Consider the following 25,729-nt stretch of genomic DNA (forward strand, 5'->3'; position numbering starts at 1 on the left):
CCGTCCGGGGAAGTACCTTAACCCTTACAGAAGATCACAGGTAGGTAAATAATAATGCTTTCAAGCACTGTTGCCTTCCTGTGATGAGTAAGGTGACCAGAGCTCCTGCGGAGGGTCAGGGATAGGGTCGGTAACCGCTAAACTACAGGAGTACCGTACGTTTGCTTGCCGACTTAATCGTATAAAAAAATTATACAAATGAAATATAAATAGAAATAACGCTTGAATAAAATTGTGACGTTTAGAAAAACTTAAATAGTATAACTGTTTGCTCGCAAACGAAAAAAAAAATGAGTTGAATTATATTACATCGGCAAGTAGTACAGCGTAGGTAGACGAAAACATATTCAAGTAAATACGCGTTATCGAAGATTACTCTAAAAATTAGTCATCGATCGAATTTAAATGGAACCACAAGACAAACATTAGCTTGCGATTAAAACTATAATCATTGAAATCGGTCCACCGAGTAAACTTAATTTGATTAACGAAATTTGACGTTATAATAACAAGACATTTGTAGATGAAATTTTTTTAATAATAACAACAATATAAATGCTGAATACAAAACTTATAACATACAATACATACTTAAATACTAGTAAACTGATGTATAATTCATACAAACAGGAACAAAATTTACTGACACATTCATAACAGACATAAATAAGTACCAGTACTAAATACAGTCGTATGGTAGGTATAGATGTAAATAAATGAGTGAAGGTTTGAATCTTAACCTGCTTCATTGCGGGTTAGTAGATAAGTTGCCTTCGAGTAATGACTGGAATGTCAACAACCGGAGCATACGGCTTCCATGCTCTTCGATATCCACGAAGGCTACACCGTACTTACAAAACCGGAAACTAATATTTACACAAATATTTGTCCCGAATGAGAATCAAACCCGCGACTGCTGGGATTACGGAACTATTCGCTCCACTACGACAGAATGATATACATGTAGAGTACACAAAAACTTCTTTTCAAAAATACATTTGTACTAATTACCAATGTCACACTAATTAATAGTAATTTTGTATAGATTTTTACCTAATTCAACATAGAAAATTAAACAGAAATATCAATACACGAAACGTTATGTTTTCTTAGATTTTAGTACGAAAAAAAAAATGGAAATTTCTGATTTAACAAAACCTCACAATAAACCTATTAATGTTTCTATTATACTAACGTTCGTGTAATGTCCATATATATATATATTTTTTATATTTATACGAATCTTAAACGTTATTCTATTTTGCAGTTCTCAATCTGTTGCAATAGTTTTTTTCGTACAACTTTCCCCGTAGACGTATGGGGTAGACTATCTACGAATATGACTCCACCACGAAGTTCTTTATTTCTTGATAATTTACCTGAAAAAGAAAACTTTGAATCAGATAACTACGAGAATGACGCTTGCTAAAAATAATAAAAGAAGACAATTAGGTATATTAAGATATTATGATTTATTTTTTGCCATTCAATGGGGAAATGCAGGCAGCATCCTAGGCACCATTACATGTGGACATTTAACTTACTCTAATTTGTACTTTGTTCTGGCATGGTTTAGGATAGTTAGGTTTTTAATATTTTGTTGACTACAATAAGTTTTCAATTTCAACAAGATTATTGCTGTGTTACTGAAAAAAAAAACAAAGTAAGGAACTCAATAGTAAGAAAGAAAATAACGCATTACAAAAATCACCAGAAACTTGAAACTAATGAATTGATTACGTGACGTCGACAGTGACACACTTGGTACTGTGGTGAAAAAGAACGCGATACAAAAGACATTAGTTTAGCCTTTGATTTGAAACCAGATTGTCCATTTTTTGTCATGTAGCTAGATATTGAAACTAATGACGTTAAATAGTGTCCAGCTGTAATGCTTACTGGCTACGAGGTCCCGGATCTCCTGCGCAGTGACAGAACTATTGCTGTCGCGCACGACGCACGCGGCTGGATGTTCGCCGTCCACTTCGTGAGGCAAGCCTATCACGCATACCTCCTTCACACCCGGAAGCCTACTTATTAACTCTTCTATCTCCGATGATAGCACCTAAAAAAACAAAGGAGGTTAATTTACAAAACTCTCAAGAGTCAAAAGCCATTTTCAGAGATGGCAGCAGAAAGCGCAATAACAACTTCTATAATTAGTCTGATTTTTTTTTAACAAACGAGTACACAGTATGTTGCTCGCACATTTTCTATAGTGACAGAGTGAGATGGGACATTGTTAGCGGAAGGACCAACGCCTCTGTTCTTGTTTTGAAATTGTAATTGAAAAAATTAAATTTAGTAAAAAGAAAATTACATAATTTTTATATATAACGCTTCAGCCTGTATCATCCCGCTATAGGCCTCTTTCCCCATATAGGAGAAGGCTTGGAGGTTAATCCACCACGCTGCTCCACTGCGGGTTGGCGGATATGTACCCTACTAGGAGTAACAATCGCTATCAGGTATTTATGATAACAACTGGGACCGAAGGCTTATCATGATAAGCTCTACGAGGCACGCTGAGGAGACCCACAATAACAGATATCTAAACCGGAAAGGAATATTCGTAGAAATACAAATACCCATCCCGAGCGGGATCGAACCCGCAAACCGTCGGTATTTTAGGCGACTACTCGCACCACAACACCAAAGCAGTTGTAAATATAAATGAAAAGGTGTAAAAACTGTTTTGACATTGGAAATGTACAGTTCAATGATAATTTAATGCTTACTTCTACAAATGTACATAATTAGTACTCACATGTGAATTCTGGTATTTAATAAGAGTTCTAATACGCTCGACAAAGTAAAAATTATTGTTCTCATCCCTGTAGAACAAATCCCCGGTTTTAAAGAAACCATCTTCTGTAAACGCTATCGCTGTTTCCTCTGGGTCATTGTAGTATGCCTAAAACACAGGAGCTAATTGCTAAATGTATTTGTACATTACATACAAGGTATATATAAAATTTTATAGTAGGTAATAGTTTCGACTTCCGCTCATGAAAATGTTTCGTAAATATTTGACATACATATAAAGGCTATGTTATGTTAACGTTTTACCGTACGTATGTATAAAGACTACTAAAAACTTTCGTGATGTGTCACAGAGTAATCTTCTCGAGTAGACTGACCACTTCTACAACGTTTAGTAAAATTACATCTTATAGCCAGTCTTAGTGTATCTTTGTCGACAAATAGGTATTTTAAATCTCAAATACGTTTTAAATAGGCACTGTTAAAAAAAAAGGAATAGGAACTAGTTTACAGAAAAATATTAATACTTACTGCAAACATCGGTCCTTTAGCCCACAGTTCACCGGTAACGTTTGGCTCAAGTATTTCTTTACTCGTATCGGGATCGACTAACTATAAAGATTTTTATCAGAAAAGATTTACATACTCTGAACATACCAATTTAAATAAAAAAAAAAATCCTAATAAAAATTAATTCCAATAATTCTTCATGTTTACTTCCCGTCTCTACACTGTTTATATGGCTCTTGAAATATTCAACTGATATTTATTCGTCTACAAATAATAATTCCTAAGATCCCTTTACGCTTCAGCCTGTAATATTTCACTACTGGGCATAGGCCACTTTTCCCATTTAGGGGAAGGATCAAAACTTAATCCACCACGCTGCTCCAATGCGGTTTATATTCCCTACTATGAGTAACGATCGCTATCAGGCGTAGATGATTACAACCCGGAACGACTGCTTAACGTGCTCTCCGAGGCACGGTGAGGAGACCCACAAGGACTGCACAAACACCCAGACCACGGCAAACACCTGTACGGCCAATACAAATGTTTGTCATGTGCGGGGATCGAACCCGCAACCGCCAGCGCAACAGGCACAATCCATAGCTGTGACCGTTGCGCCAACGCGGTTTCAAATCCCTTTATAAGTTGGAAAACGAATAGAAACTCCTTTTTATACACTAAAGCGGTCTATGGATCTATTGACAATAGACTTGTTACATTTTTAAATTTTTAATACACATATCTTTAACAAAGAATGATGTACCTTAAGAATGTATCCAGGTAAAGGACTTCCACAGCTGCCGAGAGGTGTCAAAGGGCCAGGCAATAAAACTGGTCCTATCATCTCTGTCTGACCGTACGCATCTCCTAGCAAAGTATTTTCGTTTAAAATCTCCTAAAATTAATATTTCAATATAATTGCAGTATATAAAATTAACCATAACTTATATTAGTCGAGCCATAAGATGGATAGTGAAATTATTGCTGTCAATTTACAAGCAAAACATTAACTAAGCCTAAGATAACAATAGAAATGAATAGTGAAATAAGTAACATAAACTATTCGACTGTCGACAAGGTCGATAAGAAATGGGTTTTTGAGATCTTAATGCAAGACAGACTATTACAGTCCACTGCTGGACATAGGCATAAACACATGAGTTCGCGCCAAAAATGGTGCGAACTCATGTGTGTTGCCCATAGTCACCACGCTGGGCAGGCGGGTTGGTGACTGCAGAGCTGGCTTTGTCACATCAAAGACGCTGCTGCCCGTCTTAGGCCTGTGTATTTCAAAGCCAGCAGTTGGATATTTATCCCGCCATCGGTCGGCTTTATAATTTCCAAGGTGGTAGTGGAACTGTGCTATCCCTTAGTCGCCTCTTACGACACCCACGGGAAGAGAGGGGGTGGCTATTTATTTTTATTCAGAAAACCAGCTAACAGCTTTACAAACCACATATTACCTTACAGACATGTATATGCAATATAGTATTGCCAATAACGGGTTTTCTATATTCTTCACTGCCGTAACCACACAGCGTTGTTTATAAATATAATTTTAATGATATCAATATTTACTTGTAGTGTAATAAATAATTAAGAGTAATGGAAATATATAAAATGGTAAATAGCAAGGATAATTAAGAAAAAAGCATAAAATAATATTTTACCTTAAATTTCCTTAAGGCATTTGAGTAGATTTTTGATCCAGCAATACCCATAGTTCTAAAACTAGAGAAGTCTACATCGTCCTTCCGACTCATTAGGAATGCCATAAGGGTAGGACTTAGTACTGCTGTTACTGGCTGTAATAAATAATTATATTTGTTATATATTGCCTGTCACATTCTGCTACGAGAAATAGGCCTCTTTTTCCAGGTAGGAGAAGGATTGGAGATTAATCCATCACGCTGCTCTACTGCTGGTTGGCGGTTATGTTCCCTATATGAGTAACGATCGCTATTAGATATTTATGATAACAACCGGGACCGACGTCTTAACGTGCTCTCCGAGAGAATACTAGTCAAATTGTTTAAAAGTTGAAGTTACACTTTAATCTATCGTAACGTAATATTTTACAGCCTGCAGCATCCCTTTTTAAAGGATTTAAAAATTATCAATTTTTGAAGTAAAACTTTTTTACGCACGCTTGACTTGGGAAGTAAGTTAGTGAATACGTGACAAAAGCGTTACGAAAAGTATGATCAGCCAAGGCGAACGGAGAAAGAGAGAAAGGTGTGAGCACACATTTTCTTTTTCTATTTCTCTCATAGCCAGTTACGTTTCGTATATCTAAGACACAGTGCAGGCCTATTGCTAAAGATTTTTAACTTCAGTCGTGTGGTCTAACGAACACTCATTTTTGAGATCGAAATTAATAAAATAAGAAAGCTTGACTGATTATTATTGTTTTATTTCTAAAGCACTTGATAATCTACGTTTTTGATAAATATCGGTAATCCGCAAAAGGCGTACGACGACCCTGTTGTACCTAATAATAATAATAATAATAATTTATTTCAGACATATGTCCATATTTTTGTTAGTTACATTTTTTCCTAAACTATGTTAGTTCCAACAATTGTGACAAATGACAAACAAACAAATTATACCAAGTCAAAAATCAATAAAAATAACACTAACATCAAAATCAATATACTAAATTCAATCAAACCCAAAATTAAAATGATCACCAAATTCAATACTAAAATTCAATCAATATTACAATAATTAAAATTAAAAAATTAAAATAAATACTAAAATTCAAAATTACAATAATAACAAATTTAAAAAAATCAATATTAAAATTCAATCAAAATTAGAACTAAAAACTAAAATCATAATTCAATCAATAGAAAAGCTTAAGAAGTAATAACTTATTCAATTTAAATTAAGTTTAAAAAATTTCAATATATTAAATTATCACAAATTATCACCGTAAAACCAAAATCAAAAATTAAAAACTAAGAATCAAGACAAAATCGAAATTGAAATCAAAATTATAATTAAATGTCAGTTACAATAATTCTTAACAACTATGTTAGTTATAAAAAAAAGTAAAAGCTATCAAAATTTATTTCTTTAAGCTTCCCTCGCAGCTACGTGTGCACCATCCCAGCGTCTCCAGAGGGGACTATCCAACTTTACAGCCAATGTGCTGAGGAGGTTATTGGAGCTGTTCATTAATCTGCGCATTGCGGACGCGGTCCGCTTGCGCATGATCGCATAGAAATCATCTATATGAGCAGCCGCAAACATTGCCGACGCGCTGCAGTACCGAGGCTTCTTCAACAAAACCCTCAGCACATTGTTGTACTGTACACGCAGAGCACTATATGCTCGCCGAGTGTAATTCTCCCATAGACTACACGTGTAAAAAGACTGACAAAAGGCTTTAAATAAAATTACTTTTACTTGTGACGTACAACGAGCAAATCTACGGGCCAACATATTACCTCTAACAGACAAAGCTCTGCGCTCGCGCTCGATATCACTATCATCATCCAGGCGTTCATTCACAATATGGCCAAGGTATTTGAACTCAGATACTTGTTTTAGAGGAGTTCCACAGAGATGTATATTAGGACCTAAACAATATATTATTACCTAAACAATATACTCTTAGACATTGTTCAAGTACATGAAATTAAGGCTCCGTAGAATGAACGCAAATGACTCACTTACTTTGTACTTGTTGATAATATCAATTACATGATCAAAGTCATCCAGTATAGACGTTTGAATTATCGTATCTCCCGTGAGAGGGGAAACATAAGTCATTAAATAACTCGTTATCCATTGTATTGGGGATAAGGTCAATACTCGCGTGCCTTTTCTGTAAAAAATAAAATAAAATTACATGCTATAAATAAAAAAATAAATAAATTTAACACACGCACATGGTCAGTTGACTAACAGCTGGATGATATAGATGCATATTGCTTATAATAAATGTACATATAGCTAATACATACATATATAATCACGCCTCTTTCCCGTAGGGGTAGGCAGAGACCACTTCTTTCCACTTGCTACGATCCTTACATACTTGTTTCGCTTCATCCACCTTCATTATTCTCTTCATACATGCTCGTCGGTTTAGGGTACTCTTGACCTGGCCTTTTTTCAAGACGTCCCCGATTTGGTCTTGAAACGTCCGCCTAGGTCTACCCCTTCCAACACTTCCACTCACACTCGCCTTATACACTTTTTTCGTCAGTCGTTCTTCATTCATTCTCTCGACATGACCAAACCATCTCAGCATACCTTTCTCAATTTTTGTCACTACATCTTCTTTCAGACCACACCGTTTCTTTATCTCACTATTTCTCATCCTGTCACTCAGTTTAACTCCTATCATACTTCTTAACGCTCTCATCTCAACTGCATTTATTCTGCTTTCATGTCTCTACCTCATGTGCCATACCCAACTTTCACTTCCGTACATGAGTGTCGGAAGCAACACCCCCTCATGCACAGCCAAACGAGCCTTTTTAGACACCTTCCGACTGCTCATAAAGGAGTTCAAAGCTCCGTTCACCATGTTTCCTGCATTCACTCTTCTTTCAATATCACTCTCACACTTTCCATCTCTTGTAAACTTCGAACCCAGATACACAAACTCATTCACCTGTTCAATTTGTTCATCTCCAATCATGATATTACAGTCTGTCACTACCTCATCTCTTTCAAACACCATCACTTTCGTCTTCTTTACATTCATCTTCATTCCCTTTCTAACAAAAGCTCCACTCATAGCAGTTACCATCTCCTGCAACTCCTCGGCCGAGGACGCAAGTAATACTTGGTCATCAGCATACTAATACTTGATAGCTAATACATATACTTATAAATATGTAAGTATATATTAAACCCAGAGCCAGGATGGGGAATCGAACGCCATAGCAGAAATTAAGTATACTGTAAATCAAGCCTGCTATTGGCTAATTTTCTGTGCTGATGGGTGTGTGATTTTTTATCTAAAAAAGTATTAAAAAGGGGTATTTTCATACTTACATATTTGCCTTTACATGTCGTTTCAACAATCCCAAAAGTTTCATCATAAAAGGTCTGTGTTGAAATGCCGCAACTTTAACATAGCCTGTGGTGCCGCTTGTACATACCAGAAATGCATAGATTTTCTCGATATCAATTTCTAGTACCCTAGAATAATTTAAACTGTAATTTTATACTAGGTAATTTTAACAATTTATAAACATACAAATGCGCGTAACAAAATAGTATATAATTAATGATATAATATTATTATAAAAATGTCTGTCCGTCTGATAAATATTTATTAAATATTACAAATATTAAAAAAAAATGTTAATAACGCAAGATGGAAGATAGATCACGAACATTTCCAAAGTTTTTGATAAAATACAATTCTTAGTGTGTAATTTAATGCGTATACGTGTTGGCTATTCATTGAGGTAGGGCACCGCTGGAAATAGCCTCATCTGCCATCATTCTGTCTAGGGAAGAGCCTCAAACTTACAGAAGATCACATCTAAATTGTGCCGCTTATGGTGAGTGCGATGCCCAGCGCTTGGGAGGTCTAGGCCTGCCTACCCGGGCATCCTGGATATCACCCGTAAATGGGTTCCCCTACGATACAAAAAAAAAGTAATCAAGAAGTTAATTACTCACTTAAATTCTTGCTCGGACTCTCCGTCATCGTATTCTTCTATAAATTTTGAAAATGAACACTCCTTATCGCCAAAAGTAACAATTTTTATGTCCAATCCAAGATCAGCCGCAACTTTGGTATGAACACCGAGAGATTCGGTCTGACAAAATACTATTTTAGGTTTCACCTGTTTGAATAATGTTAAAATTTCATCTGAAATAAAAGACAAAAAAAGCATTGAAATTTTTTAAAGATAAAGCTGATTATTAATTATCTACTTTTGACAAAACACGACCCAAATGGTTGCTTTTTTGCATTTTTAATTAAAAGTAAGTACTTCGAGGTCTTGTTTTTTTTACTTTTAATCGCATTTATTTTTACATACATTCATACATTTCAATATAAAAAATATATTAAAATGTAAGTAAAATTATGTGGTGTCATGGGACACCAGGTAGGAACGAAGTTCCTTCGGATAGTATAGAGGCAACACAATTAAAAAAAAATCTATTTCTAGTTCTTGATTTTCTTTTTAATTTTGTTGATTGGTTTTTAATTAAGTACATAAAAGTATTTAGGAAATTTAGTATTTTAGTAAATAACAAATACCGTAAAATAAAATAAATCAAACAAAATAATAATAATAATAATTCAAACTATTAAGTGAAATAAAAAAAACATGTGTCTTTATTTATTTTTGTCGACAGTATAAAATTACATAAATAATTTTAAAAAAAAAGTTTACTAGTAATATTTTAGTTTAACTAACGTCATATTATACAGTCGTGTGACTGATATTACGTCACTTCCGTTATATATTTTTCTTACGGTTTTAGTAGTATCACATTTTTTTCAGTTCGATCGCCCAGCCAAGCCTGCCGTAAGAAACTTCGTTCCAAAAAATATAAAAAAGTAAGTAAAAAGTATTTAATTAGTAGTAAGTAAAAAGTATTTAATAGCTGTAAAAATTATTTATTATTGTAACGAAAAAAGTTGGCAAGGGTGATTTTAATCTTTAATAGATCGTTAGTTTGTTACCAGTCAATTTACTGATTAATTAATAATATTATCGATTACTTATTAATAGGTATTGAATCAAATATTACAGATAGTAATCATATAATCATAGTTTACAAACAATAAAAATCGTACCGTATTTAAAATAAGGATCGACGCCAAGAACCGGTAAGCCGTTAAAAACAGCCGAATAAAACGGTATACGGATATCTAAGTGATTCCTCCCGCCCACTGCAAGAACGTCTCCAGGCTTTAGACCGAAAGATCTCATCGATCTCGCTAGACGAATCGAACGAGACAAGATTGATCCATATGTTTCTTCTTTCCCGGTCGCTGCGTCTATCTGATAAGACAAAAAATTACTAAGTATGACAACTAGTTGTTAAGCTTGCGATTAATGTGGATTCAATCACCGTTAACAACATTAGGTACAGAGTGTAGTTTTCTGTGTTTCTGACTTCTCGGTAATTTTCTTAACGTACTGAGGGCCGTTAATTATCTTGTGAGCTTAGTAAAGCGTAAATTTCTACTATAAATCTGTCTATATAATTTATACCACTTCTTTTTCATAAAAAAATAATAAATCAAAATATCAAAAATATCATTTTATCGCTATGAACTTTAACGAGGGTAAATAATTACTATATTCCATTCACGCTTAAACGATACAAAAAAATTATACGTCCGACCGAAACAAGTTTTGAAGCCAATACGTAAATCAAAACATAATTTCGATCGTTTTTACCTACTTATAAATTTAGAAACTGGCCAGCAAATATTTCAAAACAGAAACATTAATATAATTTACTAAACCTTCTAAGTTTTTATATTTTCTAACTTCTATATAGACTCGTATATCATCATCATCATCATCATCATCATCATCATGAGATAATCCGTTCTTGAGATACAATGCATTCGATATAATTCATAAAATATTAAGATAAGTAAAAAGAAAAAGAAATTAGGTACATAAACTCGTAGTAGACTATACGTTATATAAATGTGCTAATTAGTAATACATACTTAGTAACAACAACCACTTACATAAAAGTATCGCTTAGCTACAATTTTGTACACTGTACATTGATCTATAAAAATGACACTACAAATATTTTGATAAAGATTTAATGCAATTTTGATAAGTACAAAGTCCAAACTTTTAAATTTCTTCGTGATAAGCGATTTATTTGGTCTAAGATTACGCATTAATAGATAGGCGTCCTTTTGACCGATAAGGATCAATAGCTCATCGTATTCAATTTTCTGTTTATTGAATATGTACTTATCTAATATTTATGTAGGTAGACATTATCCTATCTGTCTAGAAATGAAGGTTTGTATGTATCCTATCTGTCTAGAAATAAAAAACAAAGACACGTGAACCGTTCTTTAAGGTATAGATGGGCATCAGGATTAAATGGCACACAGTAAGGAAGAGAAAGTAAATGAATATTCACTTAAGTTTCTTTTGGAAACCGGAGACATGGTTGTATTTGCGAAGCCCAAATATGAACCGTATACAGAGATTCTGGAGTCGCTCAACCTTGCTAAGTCGCTCCACTGTAAGATTTAGGATTTAGGAACAAAGGAAGAAAGTATTGAATACGACGAAGTGACCTGATGGTTGCAAATATCTTTCTGTTGAGTTCTGTTAATTGAGGTGCGTAGGAGTAAAACTGATCTAGATTAATTCCCAAATTCTTAACCTTCTTGCTACTTGCTTACATACATTATTGTTAGATAAAATAAAAATTAACTGAGAAGACGCTAATCGTTTCTATTATCTATTCAATTTAGATGAATAGTTAAAATATAACTAACCTGGCCCACGATATTGGAATTCCGCTTCATGTACTCCAAAATCAAATGTCCAAAATGATAACTAGGTCCGATACTCATTTTTTATTAAGCCAACGATCACTTCTTTAAAAAATTTATTTTAAAAATAAACTAATATTAGACACACATAAAATAGTTTAGATGTAGCGATTATCTTAATCGACTAATCAAGGATAAATAAATAATTAGATTTAACGAGCGTGTTTTGTGTCTTGTCTCGACTGCGAATGAGGAATGAACTACCAATTACGTGTCCAAGAACTACCTACTCACTTACTCGACAACTTGTTTGCGTAATCTTGATAAGTACGCAAGATCACTTTGTGTTTGAACAATAATATAAAATGCCAGTGATTTAACTATTTGAAAATGTTAGGTATATTTATATATTTTTCGTTTCGGATTATAATTATTGTTTTTTTATATATACTATATCTCCTATCCTATATACATATATCCTATATACATATATCTTATATATGGTAAAAGTGTACCGTACCTAGGCCTATAGGTAGACGCCTGCAACACCGGAAGCATCGCAAGCGCGTTGCCTAAATTACCTTCAACCCCCCCCCTCCCCCCAACTCTGGTCACCTTACCTCAGGAACACAACTCTACTTAAAAGCAGTGTTATTGACACAACTGAAAGATATGATGAACCAATATGTAGTAATAATTATTGAAATAATTTGATAAGCGTTGAAAATTATTTTAGAAAAAAAAATGAAAACCTATACGCCAATAGCGTCTTTTTTTGAAGCCTCTAGAGAGAGAGAGAAATATAAATAATAGGAAGCTACGCGTACATTAGGTAAATAATAGATATAGGCACCTATGACATAAACATTAAAAAAATTAATGTGTATATAAATTAATACATTTTTAATTAATTTTTTTAATAATTTATTTGCGATCCTCCCCGTCTTCGGACGGCAACAACTATCAGTGTTACCGCTTATTAAAAAATTAAAATAACCGCTTTTTACTAAATGCATACGGGTGTATACACATTTTTGTCTGTCTGTCTGTCTATCTGTTTGTTCCGGTTCATCTCTGAAACGGCTGGACCGACTTTGACGGGACTTTCACTGGCAGATAGTTGATGTACTAAGGAGTAACAAAGGCTACTTTCATTTTAAAAAATTATTTATATTATAACACTGCGAACTGAACAATAACTTTATGCCAAATTCCACGCAGACGAAGTCGCAGGCACAGCTAGTAACTATATAAATCAGTACCTGTTTAGAAACACTATCAATTATCTGGTTCATAAAAAAAAACAACAAAAGAATAAAAAAGTTTGTCATAGTTTATTTTTAAAAACACACTTTTAAAACATACTGTCAGTCATTTTACACCTGCAGTCTTTGGGCTGACTACACGCAGCGGGCATACAGCGATCTACGGGTCCAGAATAACAACGCATTCAGGGTTCTGATGGGGCTGCCGCGGCAGTGCAGTGCCTCAGGCATGTTTGCGGAGGCGCATACGGATGACTTTTACGCCATTATGAGAAAACGGTGCGCCTCCATGTTAGCCCGCCTCCGCGGCTCCTCCAGCGGAATGCTGAATGCGTTTGTTGACCGGTGGGACTCGCCACTGATGTATCGGTGGGTGCAGCTGCACAAAACCGAATTGTGTAACTGTGTCGTACTAATATTAGTTTTTAAGTTTTAAAATGTTACTAACAGTTTTTATGGATGAAAATCTGAAATAAATTATTATTATTATTATTATGTGACTGGATGTCACTCCACCCGCTTAATATATAATAATTACATATATTATAATAAATACTTATATAAATAATATAATGAATTTACTTATACTTACATATATGATATATTTATGTCTTTTTAGTCAGACAAATTACGTAATCGATTCAATTCATTAAAACAGTTTACATCATGTGGTTGCTTATGTAATTTTTTAGGGTCAAGAGAACTGATAGCAAGCCCGGAGAAAGATCTCACTCTGCTCAAAGCAATGTAAGCCTGACCTTTAGCAAATAGATGACTGCTAAGTCAATAACTATTAGTTTTAATATAATGAAATTATTATTAAAATTATTTGTTTGTATTTGGTATTATGTATTTGTTATTGATTTTATTAATGTAATTGTAAATTGGTGTGACATTTATTAATTTTTATTTGTAATTTTAATTGTATGTTTTTTTTTTAACCATTGTATTTTATTAGAAAGGCTACACCCCGAAGTTGATCGTCGCCTAGGAGGCGAGTTTGGCATGGCATAGGCGTGGGAAAGAGCAAAGTCCAAATTTTTTAAACTTTAATATTGTATTTCTTTATTAGTATTACGGTAATAATAATCATGATATACCTTTTTAAAATCCTTGTATTGTGCCCTTCAATTTGGTACCCATATTGTAGTATTCGAGGAAAAATTTTTTTTTCATTAACTACAATGGCTTCGCGCAGCCGCCATGTTTGATTTTCTTAATGTCACCTATCTAAGAACACTTGGGCAGCTAAGACGAACCTAACGATACCTCAATTATGTAAATCCGTTCAGTGGTTCTGGAAATATGAGGTAGTAAAGAATATTACATACATACATACAAGATACGCGCGAAAAACATAACCCTTCCTTGGCAGTCGGGTAATAAGCGGGTAGAGGGATACGCCCCGGCAGGGAGATCAAACGGCCGGGAGTTACGGCTGTAGGCTGAGAAACCGGCGGACAATCCTAGCCGAGTCAAGTAACACCGCCTTCTGCATCCTGGCTACGAGCGAACCGTCCCGGATCTCCAGTTGCCTCAGATGGTGAGCGAGAAAGTTTTAAAAAACTGAAAAACACGCTGTTATCAATAAACCAAACTAAAAAGGAATATTTTTTATTAAATTAGTGTATTGTCATCGGTCCTCGATAAGTCTATTAAGTTTAAATAAAACCTGACCGTTTGAAGTCGATCAAAATGAAGTCCAAAGGATTTTGTTAGAAACATACAAACATACAAGTGAAACTAATAAAAAGCATCTAAAAATAGTAAATTGCACTTCCTGATTACATTCGATAGCGAATTATTTGTAGGCAAAGCTTAACTATCACTACATTCCAAAGTAAAGCTTGTGTGTAGGCTATGCCGCGGTTGCAACTAGTAGGCAGTAGGTATATTAGCTACACTATAACATAAGTCGCGTTTGCTGATTAGTAAACAAAATCCATTCAAGTAAATAAAATTTGAATGGATTTACAACCTGCATAGTTTAAACATAAAGCGCATTAAAACTATGACCGAGAGTAATAAAGATTTGAATGACATGAATACGCACGGGATTGGTCGATCAGGTCAAAGATATCACCAGACAGAGCTCGTGAACATGACTGAAGACCGTCAACGGCAGACTTATTTTTTGATAATTATTTCTGTATTGAAAGATCGACAAAAACTAATAAAATACTTAGTACTCCGCAACGCAAGTCTGCTAAGATAGGCAGAAGTGAAGCTTACAAGCGTCACAAGGGCTAAAAGCCTCTCGTCCTACACATGTAAAGAATAATCACGCTAATACTCCATTCTACTTCATATTGACAGTAACAATAACCATAATTATGAGGTATTTACGATAACCTGTCTTTAGTCTTTTCTTTTGGGCTTGAGACAAAATGTAAACAAAGAACACGATGTTTCTCGAACTTTCATTTCACTGTATTTTTTTTTTTTTTTATATATAATTTAAATTTGATCTATAATTTATTAGTATTAAAATGCGTTTGAAGTTTGGGAATCAAGTCTTTATTGGGTGTTTTTTCATGTCAACTAATTAATAAATAATTCATTTAAATTAAGAAATTAATTTAAGGAATTTATGACGCGTGTTGGCGCGATACCGGTTATGACCCGGTTATTATCACGGACACCTGTTAGCGATCGTTACTCATAGTAGGAAATATATCTGCCAACCCGAATTGGAGCAGCGTGATGGATTAAGCTCTGAACCTTCTCCTACATGGGGAAAGAGGCCTATGCCCAGCAGTAGAACATTACAGGCTGAAGCGTAGCATAAGCGTACTATATTCAAGTTCAAATGAGTCTGAAAGGACTTCATAAATTCTACGGACATAATTCTAAAATCATTCATTTTTATTGGAGTTTATAGGAGTTTTACTCCTTGAGAATCGATTTTCAAATAAGTATGAAAAAAATATGAGTAAAATCTAGTGAATGAATGACCTCGTTACACTTCTCGTAATACCACAGACTACGACGTTTATTTACCATTTGATATGGTATTAATCGTTTTCTTAGTCTAGTAAACCCTTTTCGTGCCTATTTAGACAGTCGATCTGAAGGAATAACCTCCAGTCGTGCGTCGGAACTGACACAAACTCTTTTTTCGGGAAACGAACAATTGTTAGAGCACTAATCCGAAATATATATAAGAATTACATAAATCAATCAAGATATTCCACGTAAAATTAACACAAATATTTTGACAGCTTATAATATAACAAAAAATACAATATTATATAATATATTTTTACAAAATTATTAAATATATTCACTTCATCAACCCCCTTGTTGCCCGAATGCCTTGGAGGACTTGAATACGGTCTAGAATTCCAGATGGACCGACAGCCTTACGTGCTGTTTGAATCAATATAAAATAAAGATTAATAAAATAATATTCAAACACAAACACCCGCGGGATACCATACCATTACGTAGGAACTCCACATCAGTTCTGTATATAAAACAAGTGTTTCAGATTAAAGATAAAACTGACTTCTAACTAGCATGCGACAAAAGGCACTTTCAGCGATTATTGATTGGACGTCTCCTGTTCTGTGAAGCCATTATTGATTCTCATTTTCGTCGTCATTTAAAAAAAACTACGTAATGTGAATAAAACAGAAAACAACATTTCCTCTAAGATATTTCTTTATTTTTGTATTATTCGCTTTAGAGTTAAAATAAAACAATTAAAAATGACTTTAATTTTTTATTATTATTTCAAGATACTATAAATAAGAAACATTTAAATGAACCTATAACACTAACAATGTTAAAATATTTTATTTTCATTATCGTACGACAGCAAACTAAAATAAATTAAAGCTCTCATATTATATAATGGTACATTAGACACAATAAACTGACAATTACACTTGAAAATATCTTGTGTTAAACTATAGAATAACGTATTTTGATATATATTGAATAGTACCGCTGAAGAATGTTATAAAGTATAAACCTTATAAACTTATTTTTAGTAAAAATACTTAAATTCTTAGGGCAAAACTAATTTTGGACTGTGTTTACAAATTTAATGTTATGTTTAGTTACGGTAGCTGAGATTTTACCAGAAAAAAGGAATATATTTTAAATATTGTTAATAATGTACTACTTTTTTTGTACGTAAAAAGAACTTAGATCCTCCCAAAAAGCTTTAAAACATTGTGTTATGTTTATCGTCTTTTCTATAAATATGTCTGTCTGCTTGTCTGTTTTATTTACATCCTAATAAAAAACATGAGCTAGAATTATATTGGATAATTGAACATAATCGGAGAGGTATCTATTGCTTTGTTGTTTTTGAATACTTTGCATGCACTGGTATGGTTATCGCCCCTGGGTTTCCTAAGCTAGCTGTATAAATAATTTAACTTATTTTTGTTGTTTATTTTTTCCATAACCAAAGTATTACCTTTTATTTGGTACATATATGGTGTATAAAGCCGATACAGCGTCTATTTGAAATAAGATAATAGTGATTCAAGGCGGTCACTTAGTTTGCCACATCCCTTGACCAAATAAATTGCAGAAAATTAGAGCACCGTGTTCAAGTTAACTAGTTGTAGTAAGTTATCAGCCAAGTAATTTAAATTACTACGATTTAATAGGTCAAGGCGCGAAGCTAGGCAAGTGACAGCTATGCCACTTGTTTCAATTGATTATTTTTATAATCTTGTCTTCAGTTGTAATGCAGGTATAAACAGTAAATGTTATAGCTATGTATATTAAATATTATTACTTAATATTTATTGGAGAGTTCAAAGTTCAGAAAGATTAACACAAAAATAAAAAATGTCTCTGCCATTCAATCTGTCGCCAGTATTAAGAAAGAAGAAACAAAACATTTAGTTTTATTTGCATTTAAATAAACAGCTTCCTACTTCTTAAATAAATAAGGCCTACATTATGTTAACATCTTGTTGTACTATAAGAACTTCTCTCTGCAAGTTGCCAGAACCAATTTTACAATTTGACATCACTTGTAAGCCATCCATTCTGAAAAAGAAACAAAATTTAAATTAGATATGTGTGGAAGCAAATTTTTTTTACATCTATTGACTAGTGTGACATCATTAGTGTGTCAACTTTGAATTTCTTGAGTTTGAGTTGGTAACTAGATAATATACTTTCACATTTGCACATAATAGTTGGTGCTGCAAACAAATACTATAGATTTTATCGTGTTTTTCAATTGCCTGTCAGACACAATAGGACGACATACTCAAACTATTAGGGTCACCTTGTCACAGAAGAATACAATACAAATAGAACTTACTCCGTATTCTTCTCATTTCCATCCATATAAACCTCACATCGTATACTCTGCTCTGTACACTCAGATATGACAGTTCCGTCTAACTTGACATGAGAGCCCGAGTACATCTGGATACCCACGCCACACTTTCTTATCAAGCAATTACGAAACTCAACCTGAAGATCACAATAAAAATTGTTACAGTCTCTTAATAATTTTCTAAATCAAATGGACCAGTGGACAGACTCTATGGATATAATAAATAGAAAATTTAACTTAGTGATGCGTAATTTATTTAACTTCTGGTATTTAAAATTAATTTCAGATTCGTATTAAAATAATACTGTTTTCAAGCAGTATTGTGTTCCTGTTGGTGAGTAAGGTGACCAGAGCTCCTGGGGGATTGGGGATTGGGTCGGCAACGCGCTTGCGATGCTTCTAGTGTTGCAGGCGTCTATAAGCTACGGTAATTGCTTACCATCAGGTGAGCCGTACGCTTGTTTGCCAACCTGACATTGAGGCATTATGACATTAAAAAAAAAACTATATAGTGAAGAAACATGTCATAAGAACACTAGGTTTTTCTTTAAGAAACGTTTATTTATTTATTTATTTATTTATTCTTAATGTACACCGAAATACATTACATTTACATTTGACATTTAAAGAAAACGTTGTAACATTAAAAATAAAAATAGGTAAAAAAACTTTTTAAGTTAAACGGTTTTATGTTAAACATAGATTGCAATGTTTAAGATAAATGTAAACTAAAAACCAAAAAATAATAAAATAGATACAGTCGTGGGAATTATAAACATATGCATAGACTAGACTAAAATAAAACCGTGGGGCACGTCAATTGTCTACAAAAAACATCTCTTTATTTACATGGAGTGTATAACTATTGGAATTTCCATGAGCAAGAAAATAGTAAGTAATTTCCTCACCGTCTGCGGGCCAACTGCCTATTTTAAGGACGAATTAAACGATTCTTCTATCGCACATTAAGTCGATAATTTGTAGACAATTGACGTGCCCCACGGTTTTATTTTAGTCTAGTCTATGCATATGTTTATAATTCCCACGACTGTATCTATTTTATTATTTTTTGGTTTTTAGTTTACATTTATCTTAAACATTGCAATCTATGTTTAACATAAAACCGTTTAACTTAAAAAGTTTTTTTACCTATTTTTATTTTCTAGTTTTTAGTTTTTATTTCGCATTCTGTTTAATTCATTTAGTGCTTCATTATTGCAAGGCCCATCTTAAATATTGAGGTTGTATAGTGCACTGTATTCTTCTTGTCAAGCCCTTTTATTTGATACCCATATTGGTGGGATTGATAAAAAATTGTTATCAGACATTTGGTAGCGGCGGCCAGCTTAGATTTCAATTTTGCATAGTAAATTGTATTCTACTTGTTGAGACCTTTCATTTGATACCCATGTTGATGGGATTGATAAAACCTAAGTTATCCGCCATTTTGTAGAGGCCGCCATCTTGGATTTTAATTTTATATAGTACATTGATTATACTGGTTGAGCACTTTCATTTGATACCCATATTGATGGGATCGATAAAACCTACGTTATCCGCCATTTTGTAGCGGCCGCCATCTTGTAATTCAATTTTTTATAGTATATTGTATTTTGCTTGTTGAGCCCTTTTATTTGATACCCATATTGATGGGATTGATAAAACATAAATTATCCGCCATTTTGTAGCGGCCGCCATCTTGGATTTCAATTTTTTATAGTATAATATTGTATTCTGCTTGTTGAGACCTTTCATTTGATACCCATATTGATGGGATTGATAAAACATAAATTATCCGCCATTTTGTAGCGGCGGCCATCTTGAATTTATAATGATAATGAATAAACATAATTGTATTGTCACCAAAATCCAAAGTGTATACAAAATTTCAGATTAATCCGTTGACAGGAAGAGGGTGAAATTTGAATTACTAAATTTGACCCAAGAATAAATAATAAATAAAAAATAAAACAAACAGGGTGAGCTAAATAAAACCGTTTAATAAAAACTATTGAAGGTTGGTTATGTAATTAGTCTGAGGAAATTCTTTAATAGATATTGTGTTTATTCCTCAGTAAGAATTTTAATGTAGCTCACCAAACACAGTTTTAATATGAGATACCTATTGTATTTATCAAAGATTATCAGATTGATGTTTGTGTAAAATTTAAATAAAATGTCAAGGATGATTCATGATTTCACTGTTTTACCTATACATGAATTCATAAACAAAATTTTATGAAATTAAATAACAAAAGAAGATAATAAATTTCATATCACCGTAACACAAGACTGATAAAGTGCAAAACTTCTCACTTATATAATTTTAGTGGCATAAAAGTAATCCTTTAGCACTTCTTTTAGTATTGCTATCGCTAATAAATTTATATTGTATTCAGATAATAAAAAATCTGTATAACAAACCTGTGCTCCCTTGTGTACAACGATTCCAGAGTAGAAGTTTTCAAATGTACAATCCTCTAACACTATATTTGCCCCTGACATCGCTACTATTCCCTGTGCGAAATCACTCTGTAATAAAATTTTTGTATGATATTTATAGTTGATACATAACAAACAAAAATTTAACATAACTACATAATATACCCTATAATATTAATAGCAAAACCCTAAACAAAGTAATATGCAACAATAAAAATCATTTTACCTGAAAGCTCTTCGAATCATCGATTAACATGCAGTTCTTGATGTGCAAAGAGCCAGCTCTCATTACTATAATTGTGTTAACAAGTGCACAATGCAATGTTAAATCTCGTATTCTGCAGTCGTCACTTAACATCAACAGACAAGATCTCATGTCTGACGCTTTAAGTGTTGCTCCTGAAAATAAATTACTATAAGAAACAAAGAACTTTTTACAATATCGAGAATTAATAGCTATATACTAATATGGTTTTTAAAAACTTGTAGGATGATCTTATGTCTGGGGTCCGAAATCACATAAGCATAAAAACTCAAAATATGACAAACTTTGTATGGTATGTACATTTTTGCTACGTGCGAGGATCAACCCTACAGCTACTCGCACACAAGTCAATTACTGTAAACATTTCGCCAAAGCGTAGCTTAATCGAATCTTTGAGTGTATTTTATTGTTTGTTTGTCCGAATCACTTATCATAAGATATACCATTTTATGCCTAACTTAAAATTGTTATATAGGTGTTCAACTCCTAAATGCGTTCCTTTAAAAGGAGTTCTGTAGGTGTTATAGATAACATGAAAAAAAATTCTAGCCTTTATTTTAAATTTGACTTTGTTTTAATAGACAAACTACTTTTATAGACTAGTTCCACATGATACATTTCGTGAGTGTGTAAGAACAGCTATAATTTACAATAAAAACATTTCATGAGAAAAAGAATTAATTTTCATATGTGGCTCTTTAGTTGTATGCAGCAGTTACTATTAATATATCACTTTATCTAAGTTTTTAACCGACTTCCAAAAAAGGAGGAGGTTCTCAATTCGACTGTATTTTTTTTTTTTTTTTTTTAATGTATGTTACATCAGAACTTTTGACCGGGTAGACCGATTTCGACAAATTTTGTTTTAATCGAAAGATGGTGTGTGCCAATTGGTCCCATTTAAATTTATTTGAGATCTAACAACTACTTTTCGAGCTATATACAATAATGCGTTTTTACTTGACGCTTTTTTCGTCGACCTACGTTGTATTATACCGCATAACTTTCTACTAGATGTACCGATTTTGATAATTCTTTTTTTGTTGGAAAGGGGATATCCCTAGTTTGGTACCATGATAATGAAACCAGGATCTGATGATGGGATCCCAGAGAAATCGAGGGAAACTCTCGAAAATCCGCAATAACTTTTTACTGGGTGTACCGATTTTGATAATTTTTAATTTAATCGAAAGCTGATGTTTATCATGTGGTCACATATAAATTTTATCGAGATATGATAACTACTTTTTGAGTAATCTTTGATAACGCGTAGTTACTTGACTATTTTTTCGTCGATCTACGTTGTATTACTCGTCAATGTAATTGAAGTCGGTTTTTTTTTCGTTTGCGAGCAAACACAATTATTCAAAGCAAAGAACAATAGTATTTGACTATGCAGAAGTACATTGCCTTAGTAGCTCATATCAGAATGTCATTTATTACACCTACAGAACCCCCATTTGAAGGAAAGCAAGGAGTTGAACACTTAGAAAAGACAAAATATAGTAGTAAATACAATTTTTACCTACCATTATAGCTACAAAATGATATGTGTGATAAAGGCATTTCTGGGATTTCATATTCTTTTCCACATATTACAACTTCTTCCGGCTCCATTGACAATCCCTCTTCAGGCGACAACATCACAGTCAGATTTTGTTCATTTGTTAATTGCGAGCAAAGGAATTTAGAAATGTTTTGAAATTCTGACACATTGCCGCCTTGCCAGAGAGCCACAACCTGTTAATAAATATTTAATAAATTACATTATAAGTTTTATACAAAAACATATATCTTTGAAATTTTATTTGCAATTTTAACACTAAAACAAATTAAAAAGGGTTCTTTTACAATACTTAACAGCGTTAGCCCAGATTTAATTGTAATATTGATCCACATGGTCTCTCAATTAGCCTACTCAGCCATTGAATAGTAATTATTATTATTTTTACAACACAATAGCATAACGGTCAAGTGCTGGATTGCGCCTGTTGCACTGGCAGTTCCAGGTTCGATCCCCGCACATGGCATACATTTGTATTGGCCAAAGAAATGTGTGCCATTCTGAGATTTTGAGCTTGTCTATTGTGTGTTTCGAGATATCTATATGGGCATATAGAAGTGAATGCTTGTCGGGGCCTTTGAGTGAGAGAGTTTATTATTTACTTATTATTAAGTTTAAAATCAATATTATTAAAAATTCACTCACAAGAAACAAATATTTCTTACATCACAAACTTTTTTTAAAAATGAATAATCTTACTTACATTTTTTTTACTTTTATTCTTTTGCCATTTACTCTTCGCTTTAGCAAGATACTGTTCTCTAATGAGGGGATTTTCATATAAAGTCCATTTAGACATAAGTCCATCCAATCTTGCATTCATCTCTGCACAGAGTGATATGTAGTTTGGTGGTAGAAGAGAATCTGTGAAATGAAATTTTATAATATTATAATATATACTAACAAAATGAATCTAGACCGTAAGTCTAAAAAACAGTTAGTTGAATATTCCTAATTTATTTAGATTTAAAAATCTTTTAACACATCACAATATTTGGTGAAAATTTCTTGTTACTAATCTTGGAAATTGATTTCACAAAAAGTAGTTCTTAAATTACCATCTTCATCTGCAATATGGCCTTCACATAAAGAAGAGTCAAGTTCTCTCAATTTCTCGTGAGCATTGATTGCACTGTTACGGAGTAACATTATGGACCTAGAAACACAGTTTGGTATTGTCCCGTTGTGGAGTTCCATCCAAAGATTCATCCTATCTTCTATAGTATTTGGTAAAAGAACTTTATCATCTTGATCGTCCCAAGGCATCCAAATGTTATGGTAAAAGAATCTGAAAAAAGAAATTCATTATTAATGTCTTCTCTTCACATTTATTAACTTAAATATTGATATGATTATAGAAATCAGATTTTTTGTCTACATATAACAATTACAAATAACTGCAATCACTTGAAAAATCATAATGTAAAAAACAAAAACCTACTGATTGAGTATAAGAATTTTTATGATTACAAAGAATTTAGTCAGTATAGAACAATGATATGGCATATACCTAATATGCCACAACGTACATTTTTTTAATCATCTACATTTGCAAACAGTACCCATAGCCAATTAGACTTAGTTGAGAGCACAGATTTAAGCAAGATACTTACCTCAATAAATCAATGAACTCAGCTGTACTGGCTGCGTTAACACACTGTTCTCGCTGTTTCACTGTCGGCCAGAGTTCTATAAGTGGTACATCCAAGACTCTCTCAGGTAAGGACACAGCCTCATGTTGAACACTCAGTACATCAACATTAGCAGAAAGCTCTTCAAAATCAACAGATGTAACGGTAACGCATGCTATGCATGGAAACCTTACCTCTGTAGACAAGAATAAACACCATGTGAGCAAAATAAAACTCATAATTTCCATGTTAAGTGATAAATTCATAATATTTTTGCTACAAATAAGTTTTAAATAAATTTTATTATTACAGTTTAAAAATTTGGTTATTTCTTTTCATTTTTTAAAACAATAAAATTCCTAAAATTTGTTATTTAACAACAATTCGTTATTCAACAACAATTCGTTATGGCTAAATATAGACTTGAAACTTACCAAATTTCTTACAAAATTCTTTAGACAATTTCCACAATGCATCCCAACCAACGGGCTCCACTAGAACTTCAGCTTGCAGACTCCATTGTTCTCTCGCTGTGCCTCTTCCTGAACTGAACACTCTAAGCAATTCCTGCAGAATTTCATTATCACTGCGGTTGAACGTAAATACTGAGGGCATCTAAAGACAAAATTTTGTTTATTATTGGAGTATTTACAAATAAAATCATGAATGCTTAGATAACTTAAAATATGCTTAATGTACTGTGAACTTGACTTTAAAGAGTAAAATATCTTGTTTCACGTACCATCACAGCGACTACTAGAAGCTTCGAATATCAAACAGTAATAATAAAGTGCCGCATTGTGTGGTTACTAGTAATTGTCCTATAGGTAATTAACTATTGTGAAACATAATAAAAACTGCATATCCTGATAGGTGGCTTAATAAATGCATCCTTATTACGGATTTGGGTTAAATGGTTTTCAAAACAACCGGTAATTACAGCGTGAGTTAGACCAGCAAAATTTAAGCTACATTTTAATAAATTTTCTTTTTTGGCATATTTAAGACTTACCTTTGCAGCGACTTGATAAATACTCTATTTAAATACTTTATAAACTTCGTAATATATTTTCTAATCAAAAACACATAACGCCGTTTGAACTTTTAAACTCAAATATTCGTTGTTATGACGATTGCGGATTGACGTCTCTCGAAGTTCGAAACTTCAAACGAAACATTGCCCAGAGTTGCCATCACATTATAACTGTAAGTATCGAAACTTTATGGTATCGAGTACATTTTCATTCGAGAACGTTCGATACTTTTACCTCAATGAGTACTTTTTCGCAGGTATCGTATCGGAAGTTTGAAATTAATATTGTAACCAATTTTTTTTGGTTGACTGAAATTTGTACGATGATTTAAAGAGACGACCTTTTTTTGATCGTCGACTGTAATTTGAAAACAGTTAGTTCTTCAGTATTTATATTTTATACGATGATTTGAAGCGCCAACATTTTTTTTGTAAGTCGAAGATCAATACGTCTAGGTATCGAGTACTTTTGTGT

General features: G+C 33.1%; 2 protein-coding genes across 2 annotated transcripts; both read right to left on the reverse strand.

Annotated features, from left to right (window-relative positions):
- Window positions 1–520: 520 nt before the first annotated feature.
- LOC123663159 (4-coumarate--CoA ligase 1-like) lies at window positions 521–11,995 on the reverse strand. Its single transcript, XM_045597858.1, has 11 exons — window positions 11,747–11,995; window positions 10,058–10,265; window positions 8,926–9,118; window positions 8,290–8,436; window positions 6,958–7,108; window positions 4,944–5,078; window positions 4,037–4,168; window positions 3,295–3,375; window positions 2,768–2,914; window positions 1,900–2,065; window positions 521–1,379 (listed from the first exon to the last, which is right to left on the reverse strand). The coding sequence occupies exons 1-11, from the start codon at window positions 11,822–11,824 to the stop codon at window positions 1,252–1,254; spliced, it is 1,566 nt and encodes a 521-aa protein (XP_045453814.1). The 5' UTR covers window positions 11,825–11,995; the 3' UTR covers window positions 521–1,251.
- A 4,724-nt stretch (window positions 11,996–16,719) lies between these two features.
- On the reverse strand, window positions 16,720–25,004 carry LOC123663336 (protein nessun dorma). The gene is made up of 10 exons (XM_045598025.1): window positions 24,964–25,004; window positions 24,656–24,836; window positions 24,204–24,417; window positions 23,649–23,878; window positions 23,294–23,454; window positions 22,556–22,766; window positions 20,988–21,160; window positions 20,744–20,851; window positions 18,302–18,456; window positions 16,720–18,021 (listed from the first exon to the last, which is right to left on the reverse strand). Exons 1-10 carry the CDS (start codon window positions 24,964–24,966, stop codon window positions 17,925–17,927), a joined length of 1,533 nt encoding a protein of 510 aa, XP_045453981.1. The 5' UTR covers window positions 24,967–25,004; the 3' UTR covers window positions 16,720–17,924.
- Between the last annotated feature and the right edge of the window lie 725 nt (window positions 25,005–25,729).

The sequence above is a fragment of the Melitaea cinxia genome, chromosome 20 (genome assembly GCF_905220565.1).
Source record: "Melitaea cinxia chromosome 20, ilMelCinx1.1, whole genome shotgun sequence".
NCBI classification, from domain to species: domain Eukaryota; kingdom Metazoa; phylum Arthropoda; class Insecta; order Lepidoptera; family Nymphalidae; genus Melitaea; species Melitaea cinxia.

Bases quoted from the DNA above. Each gene is read 5' to 3' on its own strand.
- LOC123663159 (XM_045597858.1), bottom strand. From the start codon at position 11,824: ATGAGTATCGGACCTAGTTATCATTTTGGACATTTGATTTTGGAGTAC. The intron at 8,437-8,925 runs GTGAGTAATTAA...AAATTATTCTAG, and splicing joins GAGTCCGAGCAAGAATTTAA to GGTACTAGAAATTGATATCG. The intron at 3,376-4,036 runs GTACATCATTCT...AAATCTTTATAG, and splicing joins TACCTGGATACATTCTTAAG to TTAGTCGATCCCGATACGAG.
- LOC123663336 (XM_045598025.1), bottom strand. The intron at 24,418-24,655 runs GTAAGTTTCAAG...TCTTGTCTACAG, and splicing joins AGAATTTTGTAAGAAATTTG to AGGTAAGGTTTCCATGCATA. The intron at 23,455-23,648 runs GTAATTTAAGAA...TTCATTTCACAG, and splicing joins CCATATTGCAGATGAAGATG to ATTCTCTTCTACCACCAAAC.